Source organism: Emiliania huxleyi (genome assembly GCF_000372725.1).
Source record: "Emiliania huxleyi CCMP1516 unplaced genomic scaffold EMIHUscaffold_11, whole genome shotgun sequence".
Taxonomy (NCBI): domain Eukaryota; phylum Haptophyta; order Isochrysidales; family Noelaerhabdaceae; genus Emiliania; species Emiliania huxleyi.
The window spans coordinates 497,554-524,760 of record NW_005201792.1 but is presented as its reverse complement, the minus strand read 5'-3'; the positions used below and the strand labels follow the sequence as shown (position 1 = coordinate 524,760).

The window sequence follows — 27,207 nt, the reverse complement described above, 5'->3', positions numbered from 1 at the left end:
CCTAACCCCCCACACACAAGCCACACACACAAGCCCCTGCCATCCTCCCCCCGCCTTCCCAGGTGAACCGCTTCTACTGCGGCAAGGCGACCGAGTTCGCCGCCCTCCTCCGCGCCATCGCCCCCTTTCTGTCGACCCAGACGGCGCCGCGCGCGGCGGCGGCGGCGGGTGCGCAGCTCGCCCCCGAGGGGTGTGGTCCGTCGTGTGGTCCGTCGGCCTCAGCTGCGGAGGCGGCGCGCAGAGAGTCGGAGGCGGACCTGTCCGAGGGGGTACCGCTCCTCTCGATCATGCGGCAGCTCGAGCGAGAGTCGAGCGAGGCGAGCGAGACGGCTCCGCTGCCGCTCCGGCTCGAGGAGTTCAGGCCGGAGGAGCCGAGCCCTGCGCACGGTGCAGAGGGGGCGGGCAGAGGGGGCGGGGGCGGAGGCGGGAGAGGCTTCCCGGCGCCGGCTGCGGCGAGCTCCGCCGCCACGCGCGGGTACGACGGCTCTGCGCTGCTGCAGTTCATGGACCTCTGCTCCGAGGTCGACCTGCTGCGCAAGTTCGCGCTGCTCAACTACCTCGCCGTCACGAAGGTCGTCAAGAAGCACGACAAGGTGTCGCCGCTCCGCCTCTCGACGGCCTTCACCGAGTTTGCGTCGCAGCAGCCCTTTTGCACCTCCAACCGGCTGATCGACACCTTCCTGCAGTGCCAAGCCATCGTCGCCGACTTTGTCACCCTCGACACGTCGGATGCCTGCCTGCGCCCCACTGCGTACCGCTGCTCGCTGTGCGACCGCCAGCTGGCGATGGGCATCGTCATGGCGGGCTCGCAGCGCCACTGCCACCACTGCCTCGCGCGGATCGCCGAGGCGGCCATCAGCGACGACGCGGCCGACGCGTCGCTCGAGCCGCGCAACGTGAGCGTCGACCCGCTCCTCGACCCCGCCGCCACCGCAGCGCTCGCCAACGCGGTCGCGCTCGCGCCGCTCGACGGGAACGCCATGCGCGCCATCGCCACCAACCACCCCCTCCTCAGCTCCACCCCGTCCAGCGGGTGGGGCGGCGGCGCGGCTGCCGGCGGCGCGGCTGCCGGCGGCGGCGCGGCGACCGGCGGCTGCGGCGGCATCGGGCGGGCTGCTGCGCCTTCGGACAAGGTGGAAGGGGAGGGCGGCTGGAGCGGCGCCCACGCTGGATTTGGCGCCGCGCCGCCGGGTGCGACAGACGGCGGCGGCGGCTGGTTCAGGGCTGGCGCGGCGGGCGGTGCGGTGTGCGGGATGGGAGGCGGCGAAGTGTTCGCCTGCCCCCGCGCCACCGCCTTGCCAGTGCACCCTGCGGAGGTGCCGCGTGGCGCGCCGTTTGTTGCGCTGCCGGGCGCGCCGGGGGGGGCGGAGGGCGGTGTCGGGATGAGGCCGCAGGGGGCGGTGGAGGAGGCCAGCTACGCCGCCGGAGAGGGCAGCTTGCAGCCCGCAACTGCGGTGTGCCCGCAGATGGGTCTGCCGATGGCGGTTGCTCCGTCGATGGGGGCGGCGACCGCGCCGGCAGCGTACCCGGGCGCGCGCGCCGCGATGGGCGACCCGCGGATGGGAGGGGTGCAGCAGCAGGCGGCGCGCGCTGCTGCCGCGTCTCGTGCTGGTGCGGAGAGAGTACGGGAGTGGTTGCTGGAGTAGGCGCTCTTCCGGCCGATGGCGGTGGGGATGCAGTGGCCGGTGGGGATGGAGGTGCGCGGCGGGTAGAGGCTAGGAGAGGGGGGGAGCTCACGGCAGCCGCAGCCTGCCGAGGCGCGCGCCTGACGGCACACGGCAGCTGCGCCTGACGGCACACGGCAGCCGCGCCTCGCGCCTCAGGCGATGGGTGGTGAACCTTCCTAGAACCTTCCTAGAACCCTCCTGCCGCGCCTCGCGCCTCAGGCGATGGGACTCCTGCCGGACCGGCAGCCCGCCGAGGAGTCGGCGGGCAGGAAGGCGAAGAAGTGGGCGTGCATGGAGTGCCACAAGGCGCGCGCGGCGCTCGCACAGGCCGCACGCCGCCGGAGCTTTACCCCCTCCGGCCCATCCTCCCACAGGCAAAGGCGGCTTGCGAGGGCGATCCCTGCCGCCGCTGCGTGCGGCTCGGCAAAAAGTGCGTGCCGCAGGAGCGGCCGCCGCCCGGGAAGCGACGGCGAAACAATCGAGGCGCGCCCACAGGCCCAGTTGTCGTCGTTCAGCCGCGGGACAGATTCGCGCAGGCACCGGGACCGGTTCCGGTGTTGGCAGGGCCGCCGATGGTTGGGCTGCCGATCGGGGCGGTCCCCGGTGTTGGCAAGCCTGTTGGGTATTCTGCGCCGGCCTGAGGGTCTCACAAGTCATGTATGCATCATCCATCATGTGCATGTGTATGTTGATTGCTGTGCAGGTATAAAGTCTCTTCTCTCTCTGAAACATTGTGTATTGATGTTATCACAGCTCAGTGTCAGAGAGCACAGTTCATGCGAACCGGGTTTTGTGTTGTACCGCTGCGCGCGTATGTGTATGTGTGTAGTCCGTGTGTGTGCGGTGTGTGGCTGTGGGACGGGCAGCGCGCACACGATCACGAACATCGGCTCAGTAGCGGGGCGAGGGGACCCCCCCCCCGACTCAGGCTGTGTGGCAGTACCACCCTGGTAAGTGACATATCCGCCCCCACAGCTCTCTTCAGTACTGTAGCTCACTCCGCCGCGGCCGACCCAGCGCGCGAGCTCATCCTCACGAGCCACCGAGAGCGGCGGCCAGCCGGTGCACCTCCTGGGCATGCGCCTCGAGCAGCTCGCGTAGCTCGCCACCGCCGCCGCCTCCGTGAGGCGCTCCGCTCGCGCTACTCCGCACCGCCGCGAGCCCCGCGGTCAGCATCTGCAGTCCGCGCTCCGACTCGGCGTCGAGCCGCGGCCGCTTGGGCGGGTGGGCGCACTCGGGCCGGTCCGCGCCTCGCTGGGCGCCGCCGAGCAGCGGCTGCAGCGGAGGCCGGCCGAGTCCGGGGGGCGGCGACGAGGCAGCGGCGGCGGCGGCGGCGGCGGCTGCGGCGGAAGCGGCGGCGGAAGCAGAGGCCAACGTCGCCGAAGCGAGCCGCCCCTCATGCGCGAGCCAGGTGGCGGAGTGCATGTCGGGCGGCGACTCGACCGAGAGGGTGGCAAAGGTCTCGAGGGGTCCGTCAAAGCCGCGCGTCTTGAGGGTGGACACAAAGGCGCTCTGGTGCTCGTCTGGCGCCACACAGATGAACTCAAACGCCACGCGCGCCGCGGTGTCGACCGCCCAGTCGGCGCCGCCGTCGAGCAACGCCTGCTGCATGAGGCGCACGGTCGCCTCGCCCAAATGCTCCCACGCCGCGGGCGAGAGCGACGGCCTCAAAGGGAGCATCGCCAGGATGAGCACGGCGGTGCCGAGGCCGCGCGCATCTTGCCCTGGCGGCGAGGCAGCCGCCGCGTGTGCGAGAGGCTCCAATGCCTCGGCCGGAAGCTTGGCGACAGCCACCGCCGCCGCCTCCGCCGCTGCCGAGACGCGCCGCGTGGACAGCGCCCGCAAGGCGGCGTGCGCCAGCGATGCGGCGGGATCCGGCGCCCCCGCGTGAGTGGGTGCCCACCTCGGGTCGGGCCGGTGAGTGGCTGGCCGCTCCGCATCGCACGGGAGGAGCGCGAGCAGGCCAGCCGCGCCGAGCAGCAGAGAGCGAGTCGCGCCGGCGTCGCTGGCGACGCACGAGGCGTCGGCGAGGCGACAGCACCACGCCCGTCCGCCCGCCCGCTCGAGTGCGGACGAGAGCGCGCCAGCGGCAGGGGCGCCGGCCTCGCCGGCAACCTCGGGCAGCGCTGCGAGGAGGAGGAGGAGGCTGCCCAAGTTGGGCTCGCTCGGGTCGGCGGCCCCTCCGCTCGCAGCCAGCCGAGAGAGGGGCGCCCCGAAGGAGGCCAGCAGCTGGAGCAGCGCCTCGGGCGGCAGGTGCGGCAGGGAGGCCGCGACGAGCTTGGCGAGCGACGCTTGCAGGCCGGAGGCACGCGCGGCGCCGAGAGAGACGCTCGCCCGCCACAGGGAGTGGCAAGTGGCGGCGGCGGCGGCGGCGTCCAAGACGGAGAGCCGCGCGGCGAGTGCGTCCAGCGCCACCTGCGCGACCGGGGGCTGGAGGCAGGGTGGGCGGCGGGAGGAGGCGGCGGGAGGAGGGCGGGGGGCGAGGGAGAGAGACCTGTCTGATCATCGGGTGCGCGGCGCAAGCGCCGTCCACGAGCGACATCACCAGCCTCGCGTGCACCCGAGGCGGCGCCCTCGACGCGTACCCAGCCGCGACAGTGGCGAGGAGAGAGAGGGCAGACGGCATCGTCTCGTACGCGGCGCCGCCCGGCCCGCCCCCGCCGGCGTCCTCGTCGTCGGTGGGCGCGGCGGGGGCGATGAGCGCGCCGTAGCAGCGCGGCAGCAGCTGCAGCAAAGCGGGCAGCACCGCCGAGGCCGCAACCTCGTGCGCCGCCGCAGCGACCGAGGGCGTCGTCGCCTAGGGGCAAGTGGGGGCCGGCAAATGAGAGCCGCCATCGCGCCTTTGCCGGGGGGAGTGGCCACCGTAGGATGACCGTGGGATGGCCCTCTCCCCCGTCCGGCCGCCGCCGTCTCTAGCCTCCTCACCGTTGCGCGCAAGGAGAGAGCCAGCAGCCACGCGGCCTCGTCCGGCCGCAAGCGCCCTCCCGCCGCCCACTCCTCCGCCCCGCCCTCCGCCCCACCCTCTTGCGGGACAGCGGCGTAGGCCGGTGTCGCGGCCGCGGCGAGGCGGACCCAGCCGCGCAGCAGCAGCTCTCCCGCGTCGCCCTCGCCCGGGAGATGCGCCTGATGAGCTCACCACTCACCACTCACTCCTTAGCCCTCGCCGGGAGCTGCGGGGCGAGCGGCCACAACCTTGCCCGGCGGAGCGCCGCCGAGGAGCGCCCCGAGGCTCGCGTCGAGCTTGCCGAGCAGCCTCGCTGCGAGGGTCTCCTCGGGCCGCGACTCGCCTAACGGCCGCCGCCACACCGCCGTCACCCGAGGGAGGCGCAGCCTCGCGACGCCGCCCGCCGCGGCCCGCACCCGCAGAGCGGTGGGCGTGAAGGGACGCCGCGAGCAGCAGCCTGCCCGAGCGGGCGAGGAAGCGGGCGAGCAGCGCCGCCGCCGCCTCGCCGCCCCACCGCGCGAGAGGCTCGCGCTGGCTGGCCAGGATGGCCTTCAGCTGGATGAGGCCAAAGAGAGCCATCTTCTCCTCCGCCTCCGCCGCCTCGCCGCCGAGCCCAACTGCCGCGTCTGCCCGCTCCGCCGCCGCCGCGTGGGCCACGACTCGCTGCAGGAGGGGCAGGAGCCGCACCTATGGGGGCCATGCCAAGGATTGGCCACGGACGCGTCACGGACACGCACCGGACGTGTCCGCAGGAGGAGCGTTAGCCGCGCCGTCGACTGGGAGAGGAGGCGCGAGCGCAGCGTCGAGAGGGAGGCCGCGTCGCCACGCACGTCCCCAGCGTCCGCTGGCGCGCCCGCCCGCCCCAGCGCGGTCGCCGCCCGCACCAGCAGCTTCCAGAGCCAGTTCTTCAGCTTGAATGCTGGGCTCGGCCGGGCCGCCTCGGCCTCGCACGCGCAGAGCAGCGCGTCGCTCAGCTCGCCGAGACACGGCACCCAGCCGCGCCCCGCCAGCTCGCCGCCCCCCGCCATCTGCGCGCCGAGCAGCTCGTGCGCCGCCTTGAGCAGCTCGACCAGGCCACCCACGAGAGGCTCTTCCGCCTCTCCCGGCGGCGCGGCGCCCAGAGAGCCAGCATCCCACCGCGCGCCGGGGGCCGCCGCGAGAGCGAGCGGCACGGCGACGCCGCGCAGCAGCGCAGAGAGAAGCGGCGGGCTCACGTCCAGCAAGCCGCCCGCGAGCCGCGCCGCGCCGAACAGGCACGCACGGAGGGCCTCCAGCGCCACCGCGGCGCTCTCGTCTGTGGAGGGCGGAGCCGGCGTAGTGCGCGTGCAAGCCGGGCGAATGCCGCGATCGACGACCAAGCCGATCAGCTCGGGCCCGACCCGCCCTGCCGCGTCCCGCTCCGCGATTCGGACGACGCAGCGCAGCGCTTCCGCCACAGCGCTCTGCCCGCCGGCGCTCTCGGGCGCGCTGGAAAGAGCCGCCGTTGCCGCGAGGATGGCGGTGTCGAGGGGAGGCGCGCCGTCCGGCCGCGCGAGCTCCTCCGTGAGGGAGTGCAGGTCGAGCTCGTGCGGCATTTGACAAGACATTGGTCGTCGGTTGGTGGGTGCAGCAGAGGCGGGAAAATATTTTTTTGAAGTTCCGGCTGTTTGTGTCTGCTCGAAGGGTGTGGCTCCGCAGCGCGGCTGGCACTCGTCGCAGAGGCCTCACCTTCACAAAGTCGGGCATGGCTCTCGCCGCAACTTTCTCGCTAACACGCGCGCACCGCCGAGCCTGGGGCGGGCGCGCTGCGGCCGCACGTCTAACTAACTTCGTCATAGTGCCACGACGTGCGGCCTAGATTTAGCCCACGCGCTTCTGCTCGCATACACTCATACATTGGATTGTCATCACCCGTGAGTGCGAGATAGGGCTAGCTAGCAGTAGGCAGCTAGCCTCTCTCTGAGGAGGGCGTCCATAGACACCTCACAAGACCCCACACACGGTCTCGTCCGTGCCTCGCCGGGCGGCGAGATTGCTAGAGGCGGAGCGGTCTGCTCTAGCCTCGCAGGTCACTTCCTGTCGTCTGTTGTTTGTTGTGCCCTTTGTAGCTTGTTTGTTCTCTTGGCACCTTGGATGGAGTGCTGGGGGGGGCGACAGGAAGAATGTGGCCCTGAGTTATGTGTACGCCTACTCAGGGTGTGTGGCAGCCAGCTGGCTGTGTGTCTTGTGAGCCTGTTTGTGTCTGTGTGTCGCTCGTGCGTGTCGTCATCATCTGTCTAGCGTCCACCCATACCGCGTTGGTGTCCAGTCCGAGCCTGGCTGTTCTTCACCTTTCTACCTACCTACTGGCTCAAGGTTGGCTGCGTGCTCCTCTCGGATGTCGACGTCGTCTACTTGCGAGACCCGTTCCAGTCGTCGCCGCCGCTGCTGCACCGTGACTCAGACGTCGAGGCGACACGTCCTAGACACCTCCTAGACACCTCCTAGACACCTCCTAGACACGGGACTGGACCCTCGCGCACTTGCCACTTCGCACTACAGTAACACAGGTACACCAACGGAGAAAGAAAATCCGGCACACGCCTTCGGATAAGCGTCCGGTCCCCGCTCCCGTTGATGAGTCCCTGATCGTCCTTCCAACCAAGATCCTGCTGGAACCTGCTCGTTCGTTCGCGCAGCTGGGGGGGCCTGTCCTTCTCCCACCCCTCGTGTCGAGATTTTTATTTATGTTATATCTCTCTCTCTTCAGTTGGTTGCCTTCTCACCCTTTCTGGACCTCAATAAAGTCCCCAAAACTTGAGTGGGGGCCGAGCTGAGAAGAAGACGTTAAGAACAAAAAAAAACAAAATACAACCCTGTTTGAGTTCAATCGTGAGCCGCCCTGCCTTGTGCCGATTTGCCCCCCGAGACGCTGGCTCGAGCACTTCAGATTAACGCTTTGGTAGCGTGCCGACAACGTGACCAAAAAATGCGCCTCTTCGTCCTCGCCGCGGCTCTGGCCCTGCCCACTGTCCGTGCCACATGCTCAAACATGATGCAGGACGGGAACGAGACGGGCGTCGATTGCCCGACCAAGGCGTGCAACGCACCCACACCACCGCCAATAAACTCTCCAAGACCGCCGCCTCTCTCTGGCGAACAGGAGGTGTACGAGGAGCTCCTGGGCGAGACTCTACTGATTTACACGGGAGCCGCACTTGACGAGGAGCCATGTATGACGAGCGAGCAATTTGAGAATCTGATCGATGACTTGGCCCTGACCGACCTCTTTCCCAACGACACCTTCGAAGAGGCCGACGCCGACAGCGGCGAGTGCGTGAACGTCACAGAGGCCGTGGCCTGGGTCAAAGGGCTTGACAAGGCGCCTCTTAAAACACGCACCAGAACACACATACACACACACACACAGTCAGAGAGAGAGAGAGAGCCACACATCACACACACACACACACACACACACACACACACACACACACACACACACACACACACACACACACACACACACACACACACGCACACACACACACACGCACACACGCACGCACGCACGCACGCACGCACGCACGCACGCACGCACGCACGCACGCACGCACGCACGCACGACGCACGACGCACGCACGCACGCACGCACACACAACGCACGCACGCACGCACGCACGCACACACGCACACTCAAGGCACTCTCTCCTATACATTAGTCGTCCCGCGATGAGCTCATCGACGCGTTCCTCAACAAGCCGGAGCCCGACACCCTCGATCAGCTCACCGACGTCCCTCGCTCGCAAGAAAGAGGGTACTTTCCAACCCTCACAGCTTCTCTGACCCTGTCCTCAGCGTGTGTACAGGTCCCCGAGGCTATCGCAAAGGCGACGAACGTCGTGCGCCTCGTCCTCCACACTCGGCGAAAGTCCACAACCATCTATCCGGGCAAGCGCGACAAGCTCCTCGAGGCCGTCGCGAACCTCGTCTCGGTCTCGCTCGAGGCGATCCGCATGACCATCTTCCCCGCACAGAGTTCCAATCCCGACGCTTCCGGCGGCGACGCTCGCCGCCGCCTCGAGAGCGGCGGCAGCGTGTTGACCTTTGATATCTTTGCCTCTTCGTCCGGCGATGCCGCCCAGTACACCAAAAGTCTCAACGAGGGGCTTTCCTCGCCGTCGGTTGCTTCGGCGACGCTCGGTGCGAGCCGCCGACCACCGCGCCCGTCGCAGCCACGCCCTCGGCCCTCGATCGACACGCCCCCTTCTGGCCCCGTGTTGAGCCCGTGGCGATACGGCATTTGGCGATGACGGTGTCGCGTCCGCGTTTCCAGGCCTCGAGATCGCCGAGGTGAAGGAGATCTCGGAGAGGCCCGTGGCGGGCAACGCGCCCATCCCGTTCGCCGAGGCTGCCGTCGCGGCCGTGGCGCTGGCTCTGGGCCTCGCCGTCATCGTCGCAGCCAAGCTTCTCGCCGACAGGCGGCGCGCGGCGCGCGGCGAGTCGTACCGCGGCTGCATGGCCTCTGGCTGCTGCTCCTTCCACGCCATGGCGGCGTGGTCGAGCGGCGCGCTGCTGGCGGCCGCATTCTTGCTCGGCGCGATGCTCGCCATCTACTTCCGCATCGACCCGCTCGTGCAGGCGCGGGGGACGGCACTCCTCGAGCTAAAAGCCGCTGTCAGCAATATACACCTCCTCCCGGCGCATCTCAGGACATCGACAGCATCCTCGACGCGATCGTCAACCTGGCCAACTCGACGGACCAAGCCGAATCGGCGCTCGAGTCGGTGCCGACCGACGTCGTGGACCAGCTGAAGCCGTACACAAGGTGGTTCACGCTCGCCGTGCTCCTCCCTGCCGCCCTCCTCCTCGCCGTCCTGCTCCTCGCCGGCGGCTGCGGCCTGCGCAACGCCAGGGTGTGCCTTGCACCGCCGCGCCCGCGCCGTCGAGCGCTGTGAGCAGCGCCTCTGCACTCCCCTCCGCCTCTGCTTGCTGTGGGCAGGTGTACCGCGGCACCTGCTGCGCCAAGTGCTGGGTGGTCCTCGGCTACCTGCTCGCCCTCCTCGCGCTGGTCGCCTACGCCTTCTTCCCGGCGCTCGCCGTCCTCTCGCGCACGAGCCTGGCGCAGGAGGAGCTGCGCGAGTACCTCGGCGTCTGCGAGTCGTCGCTCCCCGTGCTGGAGCAAGCCAAGAGTGACGCCGAAGCCATCCTCCAGCTGGCGGAGAATGCCGACCCGCCCATCAACGCGCAAGACCTCGCGGACCAGAAAGCCGAGTACGACCGGCAGAGTTTTGCCTTTGCAAACTTTAAGGCCCTCTGCGGCGGCGCGACGGGCCTGTTCGACGAGTTGCCGTCGCTGTTTGCGCCCGGGGCCATCGCGGTCGCCGCCGCGCTCCTCGCGATGTTTGTGCTCAATGGCGAGTGCTGCGCCGCCAACTGTTGCAGCAAGCCGACCGCCTGGTCCGAGCCAGTCAAGATGACGCCGGCAGGGTCCTCCGCGGCTGCACGAAGGATGCGCGATTCCATCTGATGCCTGCGACCGTCCGAGACGACTCTCTCGCTTCTCTCACCGCCCGTACGTTGGCTAGTACCGGGTAGCATGTTGTGGGGCGTGCATGTGAATGCGCACGTTGCAGTACTCTATCTCTGAGTGGTCTCTCTGGACTCTGCGCTCACGTTGAAGAGACTTTTACAATTTCATTACTGTTCTAGAGATAGCAATAGTAGAGTGTTTTTGTACTTATGGTGATAGATGACCATTTCAACTCGCAAAATCTCTAACTTTAATTGATCATTATCATTGGAAAGTCGCAGGGCGGGGCGCCCTGGTGCTGGTCGGGTGGTCGCCTCGGGGCGGCCCCCCCAGGGAGGTGGGTGGAGGGGGGCGGGCGGGCACCATGCCATCGTGTAGGCTGCGCGGGGGACACAGCTGCGAGCTGGGGCCAGACTATTCGGGCTCTTTCATATTATTTCGCCCCCCCCCCCCCCTCTTCCCCCCTGCCTCCTTGTCCACGTCGTCCAGAGAGAGAGAGTTTTAGCGAGAGAGAGATTTTTAGTACCAAACATTTTTGTTGTGCTTTTCAGTGTATGTAGCTCTTACGTACATTCCTGGAGGAGGAATTCTGACTGGGTTTGCGATGAGGAGCGATCCGAACGCGGCATTCGGGTGATCAGATAGATCACTACCGCCGAAACGCACAAGAGCACTGCGACATACATCGGGGTCAATTAGTACCCCCACTTGCGGGCCGATCTTATCGGACAATTCTTTTTTGTGCGCGCCAGTCCCGCTGCCCAGTGTCGTGCGAGCGCGCTTCTCAAAATTCTTTTTGTGAACCATAGGACGTATTTTCTTCTCCAATAACAAGGCTGTGAAAGGTACCCAGCTAGCTCAAAAGGTACCCTAGGCCTAGCTAGCTCAAAAGTTTCGCGGCGGGAAGGTGTAGAATGTAGAACGCGGTAGGGAGTCTGTTGAGTACTTTTATAGCTCTCTCTCTCTGTTTACGGGCGGCACGGCGCGCCAGTTCGGCGCCGACAGCGGCCTGCACGGGGTGCTGGTCCGGTTCCGGTAACTTCACCTGCACTCCATCGCTGACTCGCGAGTCGCAAGCAAAAATGGACGAGTTCTCGTCCCCTTACATCCAATTCGAGGGTGGCGCAAAGCCGCGGCCGGCCGGCCTCAGCTCCGGCGGCACCGCACCGCGGGTCAGCGCCAGCGCACAGCCTCCGCCTCCTCCCTCGGCGACGCATGCCCGCGGCAGCCGGGAGTCGTTGGCCGACGGCGGCGCGCGGCGGCGTGGCGCGTTCGCGCGGGCGTGCAGGTGGTGCTGCGGCAAGCGCGAGCCAGAGGCACGCCACATCCGTCTCAACGCCACCCGGCCGACGCCGCGGCGGTACGCGAGGAACCTCGTGGTCAACACGAAGTACTCCTTCTTCAGCTTCGTGCCGAAGGTGCTGTACGAGCAGTTTTCGCAGTTTTTCAACCTCTACTTCCTCGTGGTCGCCCTCTCGCAGCTCTTCCCGCCTCTCCAGATCGGGCTCCTCTTCACCTACATCGCGCCGCTCGCGTTCGTGCTGGCCGTCACCATGTGCAAGGAGGGCTTCGACGACTACAAGCGGTACCGCACCGACCGCGAGATCAACACGGAGCTGTACACCCGCCTCACGCCCGGCGGAGGCGACGTCACCGTCGCCGCGCAAGACATCTCTGTCGGGCATGTGCTGCGGGTGAAGCCGAGGAGCCGTCGGGCACACTGTGCTGGGCTGGCCGGTGCGGACGTACGTCCTTCCGCCTCCCTTGCCCCCTAGGTGCGTGCCAACCAGCGCGTGCCTGCCGACCTGCTGCTGCTGCGCACCAAGGAGTCGTCCGGCATACTCTTCCTGCGCACGGACCAGCTCGACGGAGAGGAGGAGGCTGGGAGCTGCGCCTCGCGCGGGACCAGCCAGCGGAGGGAGAGCCGGTTGTGAACAGGAGAGACGGACTGGAAGCTGCGCCTCGCCGTGCCAAGCTGCCAGAAGCTTTCCTCGGACGAGGAGAGCCGCTCGAGGGCAGCGGCGGCTGGCAGACAGCAGGACGGCTCTGACTCACCGCTCTACGCTCGAGTCAGGCTCTCGCCGAGGCGAGCGGCGGCGTGTACGCGCCCGAGCCGACCGCCGACATCTACGCGTTTGAGGGCGACCCTCGCCCTGGGCCGAAACGGACCTCAGGCCAAGCTCACCTCGCCCCCGCCCCGCCAGGCGACCTCACCCTCTCCGACTCGGAGGGCGACGCCACCGAGCCGCTCTCGCTCGACAACACTCTCTGGGCGGGGACGGTCCTCGCCTCGGGCGAGGCGCTCGCGCTCGTCCTGTACACGGGCACCGACACGCGCGGCGCGATGAACTCGGCGCCGCCCCGATCCAAGGCGGGCTCGGCTCTCGCCAAGGAGTGGTGGTGGTGGTGGTGTGAGCTGTCACCGACTCAGCGCCGCTCCTAGGTCGCGTCGGTCGACCTGCAAGTCAACCTCCTCGCAAAGGCGCTCCCTCTGAAGCACGCGCCGACGAGTCAACCTCTCACCCGCCCGGCTGCTCTGCAAAGGTGCTCTTTGGTCTCACGGCGTCGACCGCGCTGGCGATGGTCGCCGTGCCCTTCATCCAGCGGGCCGCCTCCTCGCGGCTGGCGAGCGCCGAGATGTCGCAGCAGCTGCTGCAGGCGCTGGAGCGACGCGTGTGCCGGACCGAACGAGCGAGGCACGGCCGATCCTTCTCAGAGACGAGCGTCACCCGCAGGCGCTGCTCGACTTTTGCCGCTTCCTGCTCCTCTTCTCCTCCATCATCCCGATCTCCCTGCGCGTCGCGCTCGACATGGCCGAGCTCTCGCACCGCCGCAGAGGCCCCTCGCTCACGAGTCACACGGGGAGCGGCTCTGACTAGGCGAAGCTCGTCTACAAGCTGCAGATGACGTCTGACGCGCGCATGCCCGGCCTGCAGGCCCGCCCCTCCACGCCGCCGACCTGCCTGCATCTTCCGAGACACTGCCGAGACACAGCCGAGAGCAGCCGCCGGCAGGTCCGCTCCTCCACGCTGCCCGAGGAGCTCGGCGGCATCGACTTCCTCCTCACCGACAAGACGGGCACCCTCACGCGCAACGAGATGCTCTTCCGCAAGCTCCACCTCGGCTTCGCCTTCCTCTCGCCCCAGGCGAGGGGCGGCCCTCGCACCACGGATACACAACAACGCTTCGGGCGCACCTCGGGCGCACCTCGGGCGCACCTCGGGCGCACCTCGGGCGCACAAGCTCGGGCCAGGCCCGGCCTCCCGCTTGCTTCCCCACATCGCCCCTTCCCGCCGCAGACGCTCGGGGAGGCGCAGGCCGCGGTGGCGCACGCCGCCGCCGGCGAGGACGACGCGCCGCCGCCGGCGGGCGCGAGCTCGGACCTCGGGGAGGGAGGAGGCGGCGGAGGAGGCGGAGGGGGCAGCGGCGGCGGCGGAGGAGGAGGAGGCGTGCTCGCGCGGCGGCGCGAGGGGGACGCCTCTGCTGCCGTGCCGCGGTCGGAGAGCGCCTTCGCCTCGGCCGTGTACGAGGCTGCCTTCCTCTCGGGGGGTCTCGGGTGTGCTCTGGGGCGGTCCTCTCGGCTCATCTCGGCTCGGCTCGCGGTGCGTAGGCGCTGCTCGCGATCGCTCTCTGCCACAACGTGTCGCCAGTCGAGTCGGTCGGCGGGGGGCAGGCCGGCTGGCTCGAGTCGCGCCCCCGATCTCGGGCAATCTCGGGCAATCTCGGGCGATCTCGGGCGATCTCGGGTAGGCCGCCTCGCTCGAGTCGTGCTTCCAGGGCGCCTCGCCGGACGAGCTCTCGCTCGTCGTCTTCGCGGCGCGCTGCGGGCTGGTGCTGCACGAGCGGACTCCGACTCGCATCGTGGTGCGCGAGATTCCCCGAGATGACCCGAGATTCCCCGAGATTCCCCGAGGTGACCCGAGATTCCCCGATATGACCCGAGCTTACTCCGAAGTGGTGACTCGCGCGCGCGCGCCGCGCGCGCTCGCCCTCAGGTGCACGAGCCGTCGGGCCGGCTGCGCGGCTTCGAGCTGCTCGGCGAGATGCCCTTCTCGTCCGAGCTCAAGCGGATGGGAGTGCTGCTGCGCGACGAGTCGACGGGCGCCATCCAGTTCCTCGCTAAGGGGGCCGAGTCGGTGATGGCCGAGCGGGTGGCCTCTTCGGACTGGATGGAGGAGGAGGTCGGCAACCTGGCGCGGGAGGGGCTGCGCACGCTCGTCGTGGCGGCGCGCGGCCTGTCGGCTCCTCCTCTCGCCGCCGAGGAGACTACCGCGGTACGGGGGCGTGTGCACTGCGCACCTTAGGCGCGCGACCTCTCGGAGCCGCAGCTCGACGCCTTCTCGCGCGCGTACGGCGCGGCGCAGTGCGCGGGCGGGGCCGTCCGCGAGGGCTCCGTGTGAAGCTTCCTGGATCGCGTAGGCGCGGCGCAGCTCGCTCGGGCGGGGCGCGCCGAGGCGACCCGCGCGGCGTGGGAGATGCTGCAGGAGGACATGCGGCTGCTCTGCGTGACGGCCGTCGAGGACCGGCTGCAGGCGAGTCTCGGCACACCTCGGCTGATCGCTGCGACCTCTGCTGCTCCGCGTGACGGCCCGAGGGTGAGCCGCAGGCGAACGTGCGCGCGACGCTCGAGACGCTTCGCGACGCGAACGCGCGGCGTGCCGATGCGAGCCGTGCATCGGGCTCGAGGTCGCTGAGCCGAGAGGCATTCCTTCCTCAGGTGCGGACGTGGATGCTGACGGGGGACAAGCTCGAGACGGCGTGGGTCATCGCGCAGAACGCGTCGCTCGTCACGCGGCGGCAGCGCATGTACCAGGTCGCCGTCCGCTCGTCGGGCGACGAGAAGGAGAGGCGGCGCGAGGCGCGGCAGGCGCTGCAGGGTTACCCGCAGGGCAAGTTCAACGCGCCGTGCCTCGTCCTCGACGGCGCCGCCCTCTCGCTCTGCGTCTCGCACCACCAGCAGCTCTTCATGGAGGTTGCTTGCGCCGCGCCCGCCGTCATCTGCTGCCGCTGCACCCCCACCCAAAAGGCGGAGATCGTGCAGCTGATCCGGATGACGCAGCCAAAGGCGTGCACCGCCGCCATCGGCGACGGCGGCAACGACGTCGGCATGATCCAGGCGGCGCACGTCGGCATCGGCATCCAGGGGCGCGAGGGGCGGCAGGCGGCGCTCGCCGCCGACTTTTCGCTGCAGCAGTTCTCGCACCTGGGGAGGCTGGTGCTGTGGCACGGCCGCAACTGCTACATGCGCTCGGCGACGCTGTCGCAGTTTGTGATCCACCGCGGGCTGATCATCTCCGTCATCCAGGCGGTCTTCTCGTCGCTCTTTTACTTTGCGCCCGTCGCGCTGTACAACGGCGTCCTCGTCGCCGGCTACGCCACCATCTTCACGTACGGGCCCCTCTTCTCGCTCGTGCTTGACGAGGACGTCTCCGAGCCGAACGCGCTCAAGTTCCCCGAGCTGTACCGCGAGCTGCAGAAGCGGCGCCACCTCCCCAGCGAGGCCCTCCTCCTCGACCTCGGGGCCTCTCGGGTGATCTCGGGCCACCTCGGACTAGGCGCTACCTCTCGGTCAAGACCTTCCTCGTGTGGACGTGGAAGGCCGTCTACCAGGGGTGCGTCATCATGCTGGGCGGGATCGTCCTCTTCGAGCAGCGCTTCGTGCACGTGGTGGGCATCACCTTCACCGCCCTCATCCTCACCGAGCTGCTCATGGTCGCGGTCGAGGTCAAGCGCTGGCACCCGCTCATGCTGCTCGCGCAGCTGCTCACGCTCCTCGTCTACCTCGCCTGCATCGTCGCCCTCTCCTCGCCCGACTTTGCGGGCGGCACCATGGCCATCTTCGACCTGCGTTTCATGCTCTCCGTTCCCTTCGCCTTCCGCGTCACCATCCTCACCGCCGCGTCGACGCTCCCCATCTGGTGCGGGAAGGCGTGCTCGCACTACTGCTCCCCGCGCGTGGTGAGCAAGCTGTCGTGAGAAAAAAAATGTGTTGTATCCTGCGAAAGACACTACTCTCCCCCTCCCGTCGCTTGTCCCCCTTGGCGTGGCGCGCCTCTCCCCCCTGCCCTGGAATCGCGTACTGCGTACAAGCTTGAGGCTACCGCGTAGAGGCCACACACTAGCGTCGCTGGGGGTTCCCTGCCCTAAGTGGGAAGCTGGCCGCTGATCCGAAGACCGACTGCACCAGGGCTGGGGTTGCTAATATCGCGGGGCTCCTGGACGGGCGATGAAGTTCGCCTTGAATCTCTCGTCTCGCTTTCCCCCCCACTCGCGTCCGTCGGGGGACGGGGGTACTCCTTGCATCCGGCTCTCTCTTCTCCCCCCCCCCCACCCTCCTTCCTTGTCCCCACTCAAGGTTATGGGAGCGGCCATAACAGGTGTTATGGCTGTTATGGCTGGCTGCTCATAACACCCCATAACACCCCATAACACCTCATAACACCTCATAACACCTCCATCGCTGTTATGGCTGTTATGCCCACCCTACCATAACACCTCACATATAACACCTCATATAACACACCTTCATAGCACTCATAACACCTCCCACTGTGGTTGTTATGACAGCCAGCATAACAACCTCATAACAGCTGTTATGACTCGGCCACCTCACACCGTCGAGCCCGGCCCGCTCAGCAGCCTGCTCTAACTCTGCCAGCTCACGTTCGATACTGGTCGGCCCGATCCGGAAAGGAGTGCAGGGCATCAGCAACGCGGAAAGCAGCAACATCCATCCATCGATCGCGCGATGAGCAAGAGTTTTACAACAAACTCCCCCTCGCACGACACTGGCACGGGACTGGGAGCGTTAACTACTAAAAAGCGGGAGCAGCCAGCTTCCACTTTTTAGAAACCTCGAGACATGTAGTGGGAAAAGGAAAGAAAAAGGACGTGAGTTAAATTGCGGCAAAGACATACAAGTTAAAAATGGAGGGAAGCGTACAGAGCTGCAGAGAGTACGAGTTAGAAACGGGAAGCAAATTGCGTGAGGGGGGGGGGGGGGAGGGCGGGTCTTGATTGAGCAATCTGAAGCCATCGCTCAGCCTCAGGAGGCAGGTTGATGTTATTGAATTTAACTTGAGAGGGCAAAAGAGAAAATATTTGGCGATCGATGCCGAACCTACCTCGCGCGCGGCAGCGCGCGAAGCGAAAATTCCAGCGGCGAGCAGTCCGGCGTGGCCTCTCGGGCCATAACACCGTGGACCCGGGACGGCCCTCCCATAGCAGCCCATAACATGTTATGGGCTGCTATGCCCAGAGAGCCATAACACCATAACAATAACTGTGAGTGGGGACAACCTTCCCTCTCCGGGATGAGATGCGCACTGCTGTCCCTAGAGGGGGGTCGGGTGGTGAGGGCATTGATTAGATCCTCGTGTTATTCGCGGTCGCCCACGGACGATCGCCGGAGTGGGCCGAAGGACAGAGGCTTGCTTGTGTGGGGGCGCGCGGGGGCGCCCACTCAGGCTCGGCCTCCGTTGTCTCAGCCTTCAGTTCACCTCTCCTAGCGCCCGGTTTGGTGTGGCGACCTTCATTTCGGGGTCGAAGGTGCTACACACACTTGCCCCCTGGTGTGTTCTGGCACTCGGCGTTCTCCATAGGGGTGTTTTTCTTTTTGGAATTCTTTTTGTTATGATTTCACTAGTACAGCTAGTACATGCCGAACAGGCCGTTTGTCGTTGCAGGCCGTCTATCTCTCCAGGCCTTTTGTCTCCTCTACAGCTACAGGGAGGGAAAAGCCGTACATAAAATTATTCCAGCTCAATATTCCTGCACCACAGGCGTTCAGTCCGGAATGGCGTGCTCACGAGGTGAGACGTGCATCGCGGTAGGCGGACCAGGACGTGCTCACGGCGCGCGAGAGGCGCGTGAGCACGCCGCCCTCTGCCGCGCTGTCCCCGTCCTTCTGGTTGCGAGACGACCACGGCCGCGCCTCGGCCAGCCTCGGCCCAACCACCTGGACCTGGCGGAGGGAGTAGGCCTTCAGCTTGGCCACGGGGCGCACCAGCTGCAGCTGCACGTAGCGCAGCTTGCGCGTCTCGGGCAGCACCTGTTCACAGCTGCAGGGGTGGAGAGGCGCTGTTCACACCTGCAGCTCGCGTGTCTCGGGCAGCACCGTGTACGAGCACGTCACACCGTCGATGTGCAGGTCTGCCGAGCGAGGCACGTGCGGCGCATGCGCCGTCGGCCCGCCCGCGCCTCCCGCGCCCCACCCTGACCCGGCAGCGGCAGCGCCGGCGCCGGGAGCGCGCGGTGTGGGCGGCCCCGCCCGCGGCGTCGCCGGCGCGTCGAAGGATGCGATCACCAGAGGCTCGTGCAGCCGCCAGTGGCCCGGCATCTGGCCCGGCTCCGCGTGCACCACCTCGGGCGGAGCCGGGTCGAAGGTGGCGTGCGTCGCGCCGAGGAGCGACCACTGCGCGGGCATGCGATGCACGTGCTCCCCGCCCCACAGCGTCGAGATCGCCTCGACCGGCCGCTCGCAGCCGAGGTCGATGGTGACGGTGACGCCAAAGGGACTGCCCGGCCCGCCCGGCGCCCGCCCCGACCGCCAATAGGTGCCCTCGTCGCTGTCGGTGATGAAGGCGGCGCGGTGCTGCACCGGCGGGCCGCGCCGGCTCCTCGCACCCTGCTCGAGCCTCTCGATGGTGCGGTAGGCGAGGATGACGGCGCGGATGGCGCGGAAGGCGCGCATGATGACTGGCGCCTGCTTGGTCGCCTGCGAGCCGCCCCCAAAGGCGACGTACGCGTTGGCGGCGACGGAGAGGAGGACGAGGGCGAGGTCGAAGATGTTCCAGCGGTCCGAGAAGAAGCTCGGTCCCTCGGCGATCAGCCGCAGCGCGATGTCGACCGTGAAGAGCACCAGCACCGCCAGCGAGATCGCCTCGTGCACCGGCGTGCACCAAGCAGGCAGGACCTCCGCCACGATGAGGAGCATCGCAATCGTGTCGAGCATCGCGCCGCCGCACACGCCGAGCTGCCACGGCAGCGAGTACGCGACGTCGGTCACGCGCGAGCGGGACGCCTCGAGCCGCGGCGGCGCCTCGCTGCTCGAGGCGTGCACGCGCACGCCGGCCCGCTCGGAAAAGGGGCGCGCGTCGCAGAGCGGCGCCTATGGGGAGGCTGCGAGAAGGCTCGCCGGCGGCTGCACGAGCCCGGCTACGCGAGGCGCGCGGTCGCAGAGCGCGGCGCCTGCGCCCAATCCTCGTGCCACTCGGTGCGCGCTCCGAAAGTGCGCCAGCGCATCACGCAGCCGGAGGAGGAACCGCGGCCGCGGTAGACGAGCGGCGCCACGGACGCGGGCATGCGCGTCATCACCACCACCACCGCGTGCGCCGAGCCCGCCGGGCCGCGCGCGGCGGCGCTGACGACGAAGCCGCTCCGCAGCAGCGCCTGAATCTCTCCCGCGGGCCACGCCGGCCCGGCCAGCACCCGCTGCGACACGGGCACGTCTGCGGCGGCGCGGGCGATGGCGGAGACGGTCCACTCTCCGGAGACGTACGACACCGTCTCGACGAGGGGCGGCCCGCCGGCGGAGCCGTCGACCTGCGCCAGCTGCGCGATCCACGCCTCGATCCGGTCCCAGTGCGAGTCGATGCGCACGTGCTGCCGCGCCCAGTGGTGCACCCGGCGAGACGAGACGAGGAGGCGCACGTTGAAGGCGCCCGCGGTGCCGCCCGAAGCCACCAGCTGCAGCCCGTCCGCGAGCCGTCGCTGCACGACGCCGCCGACCGAGGCGCGCAGCGCCCAATCCACCTCGCGCCGCGCCGCAGTGAGCCGGCCGTTGACGAAGCGTGGTACGCCGCCGGAGCGCAGCACCGCCACCCAGCGGGTCCACGGGCCCTCGTGGTCGGCGTCCGGCTCGCACAGCTCCGCCGCAACGCAGACGCACTCCCAGACCTGCGAGTTTCGAGCTTCGTTACTGGACTATTCCCCTACCTGCGGGTTATCATTACTGGACAATTCCTATCCACTACTGAGTAGTAACTATACTCGTTCACTCCCAGAACCTGCGGGTCGGCGCCGCCGTTGCGCGAGGCTCCTCCGAGCTCGAGGCAGTCCTCGAGCAGCTTCGACATCTCGAGCCGCGTGCTCGCCTCGAGCAGCCGCCACAGCAGGGTGCCTATCTCGGACACACCTCCGCTGCATCTCGGCTCGGGTATCGGCGGCATCTCGGCGATCCCGCGGCAGCCGCACCGTACTCGCCGTGCTCACGCGTGTACCCTACCACCCACTCGTCCGCCGCCGGCACCCTCAGGTCGCCGCGCTGGGGCGGCTCCTCGTCGCCACTCTCCGGGTCCTCACCGACGGCCTCGCCGCCGCCGCCGCCGAGATACTCGGAGATCTCCCTGCGCATCCTCTTCTCCATAGCGCCGTCGCCCGACATCGCGGCACCGATCAGCTGGGCCGCCACGCCGTCGCCCTGCGCCTCGTTCACCGCGGAGCTCGCCAGCTCGCGGCCGCGCGCGCGCAGACTGACCGCGTAGGCGGCGGCGGGCGGCAGCGCGTGGAAGACGACCCGCGCCGCCGTCGGCTCCTCGCCCGGCCAGGGCGGCGCGGGGTGGACAGAGAGCTCGCGCGAGTGGGTGTGCTCCCACTCGTAGACTGGCACCGTGCCGAGCTCGGGCTGCGCCTCGGTCCACGCGTAGAACTGCAGCTGGCGCAGCTCCTCCCCCCGCCGCGCCGGGCCGGCGTGCAGCGTCACCTGCCTCCGGCCGCGGTCCCAAAAGTCGCAGACCGCGGCGGTGCCGGGCGGCGCCGCGCCCGAGGCGGTGATCTTGCCGCCGGTGAGGGCGACGAACTGGACGCCGAGGCAGACCTCGCCGTCCCGCGGCGCGCCCGCGTGGATGGTTCGCTGTCCGAGCTCCTTATGGGACATGACAGGGAAGTGTCGTGGACATGTCCAGGACAGGTCTGCTGCAGGTGCGCTGTCCGAGCTCCTTGTTCCACCAGTCGTAGACGGTCACGCGCGAGCCAGCGGTCGGCCGCGAGAGCGGCGGCAGCAGCAGCGTCGGCATGCCCGTGTACGTGTACCTCTCGCCGTCCTCCTCGGCCAACTGTGCCGAGGGCCCGAGCGGGCCGTCCCGCTCGGACATGCGCAAGTGCTGCTCGAGCCACGCGCGCGCCTCCGTCCACGAGCCAAAGGCGCGCAGCGTCGACGCGCCGCCGATGCGAGCGACGCGCGTCCAGCTCGCCTCCGGCAGAGGCTCGCTCGGCGCGGCGCCGGGCGCGGCGCCGTGCGAGGCTGACGGCGCGCCGGGCCACGCGGAGCCGAGGCCGGCGGCTTGCGGCAGCGGCGAGGCTTGCCGGTGGTCGGGCGAGGCGGAGTCTGGCGCGCCGGACGGCATGAGCCCGGCAGTCGAGGTCGCGTCGCCGTCGCCGCCCGACCGGCGGAGAAGGCCGCGGCCACGAGAGGGGCGGGCGGCGGGGGCGGGGGCGGGCGGCGAAGCCTCCTCCTCGCCGTCCGAGGAGGAGGACAAATCGGTCGTCGAGGGCGACGAGGCGGCGTATGCGGGGGAGCCCCCGCCGCCGCCCGCCGGGGGCAGCAGCGCCGGGGAGAAGGGGCCGAGCGCGAGCGAGGTGCGCTCGCCCAAGCTGTTGCCGAGGGAGGCGCCGGCGGAGGAGTTCGCGCGGCGGAGTGGGCCCTTGCCGCTCTTGCCCTTGCCCCAGCCGGGCAGGCGGGCGAGGCGGCGCCGCTGGCCCTCCTCCTCGGCCGACTTGAGCGCGCGCGTGGGGCGGCAGCGGTGCCGCCCGACGGGCGTCCCGGGCTCGGGGATGGCGCAGGTGGCGAAGCAGTTCGGGCAGGTGGCGAAGGCGGGCAGCCTCTGCGGGTTTGCCCACGTCGCGACGGGCCGCAGCAGCAGCAGCTCGTGCACCTCGAGGACGGGCGGGTCGAGGACGGGCGGGAAGGGGTCGTACGGGTCGAGCAGCCCTCGCGCTCGCCCCACCTGGTGCGAGGTGGACTCGGCGAGGTCCGACTCGTACTCGCGCATCTTTGCGCCGCCGCGCACCGCGAGGACCCACGCCCAGAAGCCGCGGTCGATCGAGAGCCAGAGGACAAAGGTGAAGAGCTGGATGGCGAAGGTGAGGTTGGCCGCACGCGTCGGGCGGTACAGGATGTAGGTGGCGGCGAGCTTTCCGAGGAGGGCGAGGGGGAGGAAGCCGTACGCCGCGTGGAAGAGCTTGTCGTCGTACGCGGGCGTGCGCGTGTAGAACTTGACGAAGTAGAGCCGCTCGGTGACGTAGCGCAGCGCCAGGTACACGGAGCACATCGGCAGCGCGAGCGGGAGCGCCGATGAGAACATGGTCGCGAGCAGGACGAGGAAGAGGATCTGCGCCATGTTGAGCGCGTAGTAGAACTCGTAGCCCTCGAAGCAGGTGTTCATGTCGCGCTGCGTCCTTTGGAAGCGCGCGAGGAGGCGGCTCTTGACGAAGGTCATCGCGGGCACGAGGGACCAGAGCATCAGGATCTTGGTCGTGACGTATGAGAAGAGCAGCGCGTAGATCTGCTTGCCCGAGCGGAGGTAGAAGCCGAGCTTGGCCAGGCCGGACTTCTCCATGTAGAGCAGCGTGCACAGCGTGAAGAAGAAGGTCATGAACACGTTGTACCGCATGAAGGAGCGCTGCTTGGCCGAGTAGGTCAGCGCGCACGAGAAGTCGGCCAGCCACGGCGTGAGGTAGTAGAGGCCCTGGCCGAGCACGAGCACGATGATCGAGATGGCGAAGGTGCGGTACGTGGTCAGCCGAGCCGCCGACAGCAACGGCGCCGTCTCGAGCTGCGCCGTCTCGGAGTCGGTGCGGCAGTCGAGGTAGGCGCGCGTACAGAGAACGCAGTTCGGGTCGTTGCACCCCTCGATCACGTACGCGTTGACGAGGCCGTCCTCGTCCTCCCACCCACTCGCCCCACTGCCCATCACGTTCACTCCCGCGCCGCCGCCGCCGCCGCCGCCGCCGCCGCCGCCGAAGCTGCCGAAGCTGGAGAAGGCCTCGGTGAAGGCCGCCGAGACCTCCGAGAGCCCCTCCTGCGCCGCCTCGGCCGCGGCTGCCGCCGCGGACATGCGCGTCGCGTTCGACTTTGCGAGGACCGAGGAGCCCGCCGAGGGGCACATGCGGGTCGGCCGGAGCAGGTAGGGCGGCGGCGCGTCGGGGCTGTAGTCGGAGGAGAAGGAGCAGAAGGCCTCCTCGCACTCGGAAGGGTGCTCCCTGCAGTCGACGGGCCCGCCGCCGATCGGCACGAGGTAGCCTCCCTGCGGGCCGCGCTGCCGCAGGAAGTCGCACTTTGGGTAAAACGTGCCGTTGGCGTCGGAGACGTTGAAGGCGCCCGTCTGGCCGGTCGGCGCGGGCGCGACCTCCCAGAAGGCCCACCAGGCGCTCGTCCTCGGCTTCGTCACCTCGACCAGCTCCTGCTCCAGGTCGTCCGCGAGCAGCCTCCCCGGGCCCTCCTCGGACGTCCACTCCCCGCGCCCCTCCTCCGCCTCGGACTGCCCCGCCGCCTCCAGCAAGCCGCGCTTGCCGCGAGGGCGGCTGCCGCGCTTGCCGCTCTGCGAGGGGTACCAGTTCGCAACCACGCGTGCGTCGGGCACGTCGAGCCAGCGCGGCGCGGGAGAGAGGTCGAACATCGCGTCCCGCTCGGCGGGCGGCGCAGACTGGGCGTTCGGGGCGCACGAGGCGTTGACGAGGATCGAGTGCAGGATGCAGCTCGGGTCGCCGCCACACCCCTTTCCAAAGTTGGACTCGTGCCTCTTCCCGTCCGCCCCGACGGTCATGTTTGGCTCGGTGCCGTCGCGCCGCAGGCCGCAGCCCGAGGGGCCGGAGCCGAACGTCTCGCTCCAGTAGCTGTCGAGGTAGTGCACGTCGAGGCAGGGCTGGAACGTGTGTGTGAAGGACGGCGCCGGCGCAGGCAGCCCCCAGATGGTCGTGAGCCGGACGGCGAGGCTCATGGCGAGCAGCACGGCGGCGGACATGATAAGCCACGACACGGCGACGCGCCCCGCCCGCTCGGTGCCCGTGCGCGCGAGCGACGGCCAGATGAGGTCCGACGGCTCGGCGGCGGTGCGCACCGACAGCGTGCAGCGCAGGGTGCGGCGCGGCGAGGATGGGTCGGGGTACTCGAGCTGCGGCGCGGTGCCGACGAAAGCCGCGAGCGGCCACGCGTTGCGGAGCCAGAGGAGCGGCGCGGAGGGCTTCAGCTCAGTCTTCACCTTCTCCATCGCCCCCACCGAGTTGAACGAGACGAGGACCGCGCGCACCTCGCCCGCCGAGGTGCCCGCCGACTTCGCGGCGCGCTCGAGCTCCTCGCGCAGCCCCTCGACGTGCCTACGGACGGCCCGTCGCAGCCTCCTCTCGGCGGGCCTCGGCGTGCGCACTCCCTGGCGCGGCTGCGGAGACGCGCGTGTGGAGGGCGAGATCTCGGCTAGATCTCGGCTAGATCTCGGCTAGATCTCGCTTGCGGAGGGCGGCCACGTGCGAGCGGTGCGCCTCGCTCTCGCGGGCCGAGCGAGGTGAGATGGGAGTGGTGTCGCCCTCCGGTCTGAAGGCGGTCGAGAGGCGCTGCGAGAAGCGCCCGAGCGGCGAGGGCGGCGCGGGGTCGCCGGGCTGCGGCGGCGCCGTCCCAACCTTTGGCCCCTTGCCGCTCTTGGAGAATGCCGCGGCGGCGGTCTCTGCACTGAGCGCGCGGCCGGCGGGGCGGACGAGCGCGCGCAGCCGCTTGCGCGCGTCGAGCAGCTCGTTGGTCGTGTCGAGCCACGCGGCGCTCCCGCGCACAAACACGAGCTCCGACACGGTGTCGTCGAGCGGCGGCGGCAGCACGGTCGTCTCGGTGGCGAGCTGGGTCAGGTCGAGCCTACGGCAGCGCAGCCGCTCTCACAGACCACCGAACGAGGCGCGGCTCGGCCGAGAGCGGCGCTGTGTCGGGTGCCCGAGCCAGCCCAGCGACAGCCACCAGCGCAGCGACCCCGCGGCGGGGGGCGGCGGCTTTGGCGCGGGCGTCCGCGCGCACACTCTCCGGAAGAAGTCGCTGCACACAGGTGGAGGGTGTGTGAAGGCGCGCTCTTCACCGCGAGGCGTGGAGTGGCGCCGGTGCTGTACGACCACCTGTACACGCGGCCCGCCTCGTGGTCGTCGGTGCCGAGGGCGGCCTCGCCGCGCGCGCCGAGGTGGCGAGGCACGCCCGTGAGCAGGAGGGTGTAGTCGGCGGGCGTGATGGTGCCCTCGTCGACGTCGCGCGCGAGGGCGGTCGCCTGCAGCTCGAGCTGAGATCAGCCGAGATCAGCCGAGATTGCCCGAGATGACGCGAGAGCGGTCGCCTGCCGCTTGAGCTGCAGGAAGACGACCATCAGCAGGCAGGAGAAGAGGAGGTCGAGGATGCCCGAGGGCCACACCTGAGTCGCGCACGGGGCGATCGAGTGCTCCGCTCCTCCGAGGACACTGGAGGGCGCCAGAGACTGCTCACACCTCGACGTCGAACGGCTTGCGGTTGCCGAGCGAGAACTTGACGTCCACAGAAGCGAAGCCGATCGAGGAGAGCTCGCCGCCGCGCCAGTTCGCGGCGACGTGCGGCACGGCGATGACGGCGGCGAGGGCGAACCCGCGGGCGAGGTAGGAGAGGAGCTTGAGGTAGAGGGTGACGCCGACGCCGAGCTGGTACTTGAGGCCTGTTCACAGCTGCAGGTGTGAAGAGACGCTGTTCACAGCGAGGACGCCGAGCGGGTACTTGAGGCCGAGGGGCGGCGGCGCGTCCAGCGGAGCCCACCACTGGTACGGCTCCCCCGCCGGGTCGAGGAGCCGCGCCTACGCGAAGGCTCCGAGAATGCAGGGGAGGCGCCACTGGCACGGGCCGCCCGCTGGGTCGAGCAGCCGCGCCGCCGCGCCGTGCAGCCGCGCCCGCGCGAGGTGGGCGGCGAGACGGCGAGGCCGAACCACAATGTCGTACTCCTCCGCCGCCGTCTTCGGCCCTCGGCCACGCATGCGGCCGCGGCTCGCGCTGACGGTAGTGCCGTCCCCCGCGGTGTGCGTCTCGTCCGACGCCTTCAGCTCCGCCGCCTCGGCCGCCTCCACCGCCGCCCTCTCCCACCCGTCGTCGCCGGCCGCGCCGCCACCGCCGAAGATGCGGCGCGCCGCGGCGGCCGGGAGGGAAACGACGGCGGAGAAGAGGGAGGAGAGGCCGAGGCGGAGCGTCGCGGCCTCGTTGTCGATCGTGCCTCCGCGCTGCGGCTCCGGCGCGGTGCGCCAGACAGACTCCGCAACGCCTAGAGGTGGGCCGCCCCTCGTCCTCTCGCGGCGGCGCCGGACGCGTCTCTCTGCGCGGCGGCTCGGCGGCGCCGGAGGCGGCGGCGGCGCCGTCGGCGCCGAAGAGCTCCGACTCGCGGTCGAGGCCTGTGCACAGCGATCCGGCGAGATCAAGCGGCCACGAGAGGGCACGAGGGGAGATAGCACGAGACTGGGCGGTGGCCGAAGGGCTGCGGCCCGTCGCCAAAGCTGCGGCGGCTAGCCGCCTCGGCCCGTGCGGAAGGCTCGCCGTCGCGAGAGGCGCGGGAGAGGCGCTGGCGGAGCGACGAGCCTACTGGCGGACTCGCCTCTCTGTGTGGCGGCGGCCCCCCCGCGATCGCGGATGGCGAGGCGAATCTCGCGTGATCTCGCGTGATCTCGGGTGATCTCGGGTGGCCTCGGTTGATCTCGGGTGGCCTCGCACCCTTGTCGGACGGAGAAGCGGCGGTCGCTGCGATCGGCGAGGCGGGCACGCGCGGCGTCGAGGCGTCGAGGCGGCGGGAGGCGTGCCCGGAGGGAGACGAGGGGCCGTCTGAGCCAACGGCGCTGCTCGCGGCCATCGAAGCCGAGAGTAGCTCGCAGCTCGCATTGAGCAACGCCGCCAGCCTCGCGCCCTCCATCTCGTCGGTCCGGCCGCGCGCCGAGCGGAAGGGCAGCCGCTCGGCGAGGGCGACCTGCCCCGGCTCGGGCATCTCCTCCACGACGACGAACCTGCAGGACGGCTCCGAGAAGGCTCAGAGAGCCGGCCGCTGCTAGAGGGCGGCGAGCCGCTGCTGGACGAGGAACCACTGCGGGTCGATCCTGAAGCGGACCTGCGCCGGGGGGGGGGGGGGGGGGGCTCT

General features: G+C 69.2%; 5 protein-coding genes across 5 annotated transcripts in view; 3 read left to right on the top strand and 2 right to left on the bottom strand.

Moving 5' to 3' along the window:
• The first annotated feature begins 993 nt into the window (after window positions 1-993).
• Window positions 994-2,414, top strand: EMIHUDRAFT_433418 (hypothetical protein). The gene is made up of 4 exons (XM_005791910.1): window positions 994-1,580; window positions 1,647-1,697; window positions 1,887-1,973; window positions 2,042-2,414. The coding sequence occupies exons 1-4, from the start codon at window positions 1,254-1,256 to the stop codon at window positions 2,306-2,308; spliced, it is 732 nt and encodes a 243-aa protein (XP_005791967.1). The 5' UTR covers window positions 994-1,253; the 3' UTR covers window positions 2,309-2,414.
• Window positions 2,415-2,699: 285 nt separating this feature from the next.
• On the bottom strand, window positions 2,700-6,197 carry EMIHUDRAFT_97738 (hypothetical protein; the record flags this gene model as incomplete). Its single annotated transcript, XM_005791909.1, has 6 exons — window positions 2,700-4,082; window positions 4,162-4,464; window positions 4,593-4,790; window positions 4,860-4,954; window positions 5,028-5,298; window positions 5,349-6,197. The coding sequence occupies 6 exons, from the start codon at window positions 6,195-6,197 to the stop codon at window positions 2,700-2,702; spliced, it is 3,099 nt and encodes a 1,032-aa protein (XP_005791966.1).
• A 1,304-nt stretch (window positions 6,198-7,501) lies between these two features.
• EMIHUDRAFT_433416 (hypothetical protein) lies at window positions 7,502-10,334 on the top strand. Its single transcript, XM_005791908.1, has 7 exons — window positions 7,502-7,666; window positions 7,733-7,951; window positions 8,292-8,363; window positions 8,439-8,772; window positions 8,906-9,210; window positions 9,282-9,485; window positions 9,572-10,334. The coding sequence occupies exons 1-7, from the start codon at window positions 7,559-7,561 to the stop codon at window positions 10,097-10,099; spliced, it is 1,770 nt and encodes a 589-aa protein (XP_005791965.1). The 5' UTR covers window positions 7,502-7,558; the 3' UTR covers window positions 10,100-10,334.
• An 850-nt stretch (window positions 10,335-11,184) lies between these two features.
• EMIHUDRAFT_62674 (hypothetical protein) lies at window positions 11,185-16,078 on the top strand (the record flags this gene model as incomplete). Its single annotated transcript, XM_005791907.1, has 10 exons — window positions 11,185-11,796; window positions 11,878-12,029; window positions 12,173-12,511; window positions 12,795-12,955; window positions 13,097-13,425; window positions 13,880-13,966; window positions 14,098-14,388; window positions 14,533-14,697; window positions 14,820-15,632; window positions 15,677-16,078. The coding sequence occupies 10 exons, from the start codon at window positions 11,185-11,187 to the stop codon at window positions 16,076-16,078; spliced, it is 3,351 nt and encodes a 1,116-aa protein (XP_005791964.1).
• A 1,828-nt stretch (window positions 16,079-17,906) lies between these two features.
• The window catches only part of EMIHUDRAFT_462160 (hypothetical protein), a gene marked incomplete at both ends in the record, with an annotated part of 10,175 nt that continues 874 nt past the window's right edge, over window positions 17,907-27,207 (bottom strand). Inside the window, 14 exons of the mRNA XM_005791906.1 lie at window positions 17,907-18,152; window positions 18,192-19,211; window positions 19,349-19,999; window positions 20,110-20,222; window positions 20,297-20,966; window positions 21,010-24,468; window positions 24,563-24,941; window positions 25,193-25,338; window positions 25,432-25,479; window positions 25,553-25,752; window positions 25,851-25,888; window positions 25,926-26,346; window positions 26,790-27,076; window positions 27,152-27,177. Coding sequence (XP_005791963.1) covers window positions 17,907-18,152; window positions 18,192-19,211; window positions 19,349-19,999; window positions 20,110-20,222; window positions 20,297-20,966; window positions 21,010-24,468; window positions 24,563-24,941; window positions 25,193-25,338; window positions 25,432-25,479; window positions 25,553-25,752; window positions 25,851-25,888; window positions 25,926-26,346; window positions 26,790-27,076; window positions 27,152-27,177 — 7,704 coding nt within the window. The remainder of the gene's footprint in view (window positions 18,153-18,191; window positions 19,212-19,348; window positions 20,000-20,109; window positions 20,223-20,296; window positions 20,967-21,009; window positions 24,469-24,562; window positions 24,942-25,192; window positions 25,339-25,431; window positions 25,480-25,552; window positions 25,753-25,850; window positions 25,889-25,925; window positions 26,347-26,789; window positions 27,077-27,151; window positions 27,178-27,207) is intronic.

Coding starts and splice junctions, on each gene's coding strand:
- EMIHUDRAFT_433418 (XM_005791910.1), top strand. CDS start 1,254: ATGGGAGGCGGCGAAGTGTTCGCCTGCCCCCGCGCCACCGCCTTGCCA. Junction 1,581..1,646: donor TGGGAGGGGTGCAGCAGCAG/GCGGCGCGCGCT, acceptor TTGCTGGAGTAG/GCGCTCTTCCGGCCGATGGC. Junction 1,698..1,886: donor AGTGGCCGGTGGGGATGGAG/GTGCGCGGCGGG, acceptor CTCGCGCCTCAG/GCGATGGGACTCCTGCCGGA.
- EMIHUDRAFT_433416 (XM_005791908.1), top strand. CDS start 7,559: ATGCGCCTCTTCGTCCTCGCCGCGGCTCTGGCCCTGCCCACTGTCCGT. Junction 7,667..7,732: donor GCGTCGATTGCCCGACCAAG/GCGTGCAACGCA, acceptor TCTGGCGAACAG/GAGGTGTACGAGGAGCTCCT. Junction 7,952..8,291: donor GGGTCAAAGGGCTTGACAAG/GCGCCTCTTAAA, acceptor CCTATACATTAG/TCGTCCCGCGATGAGCTCAT.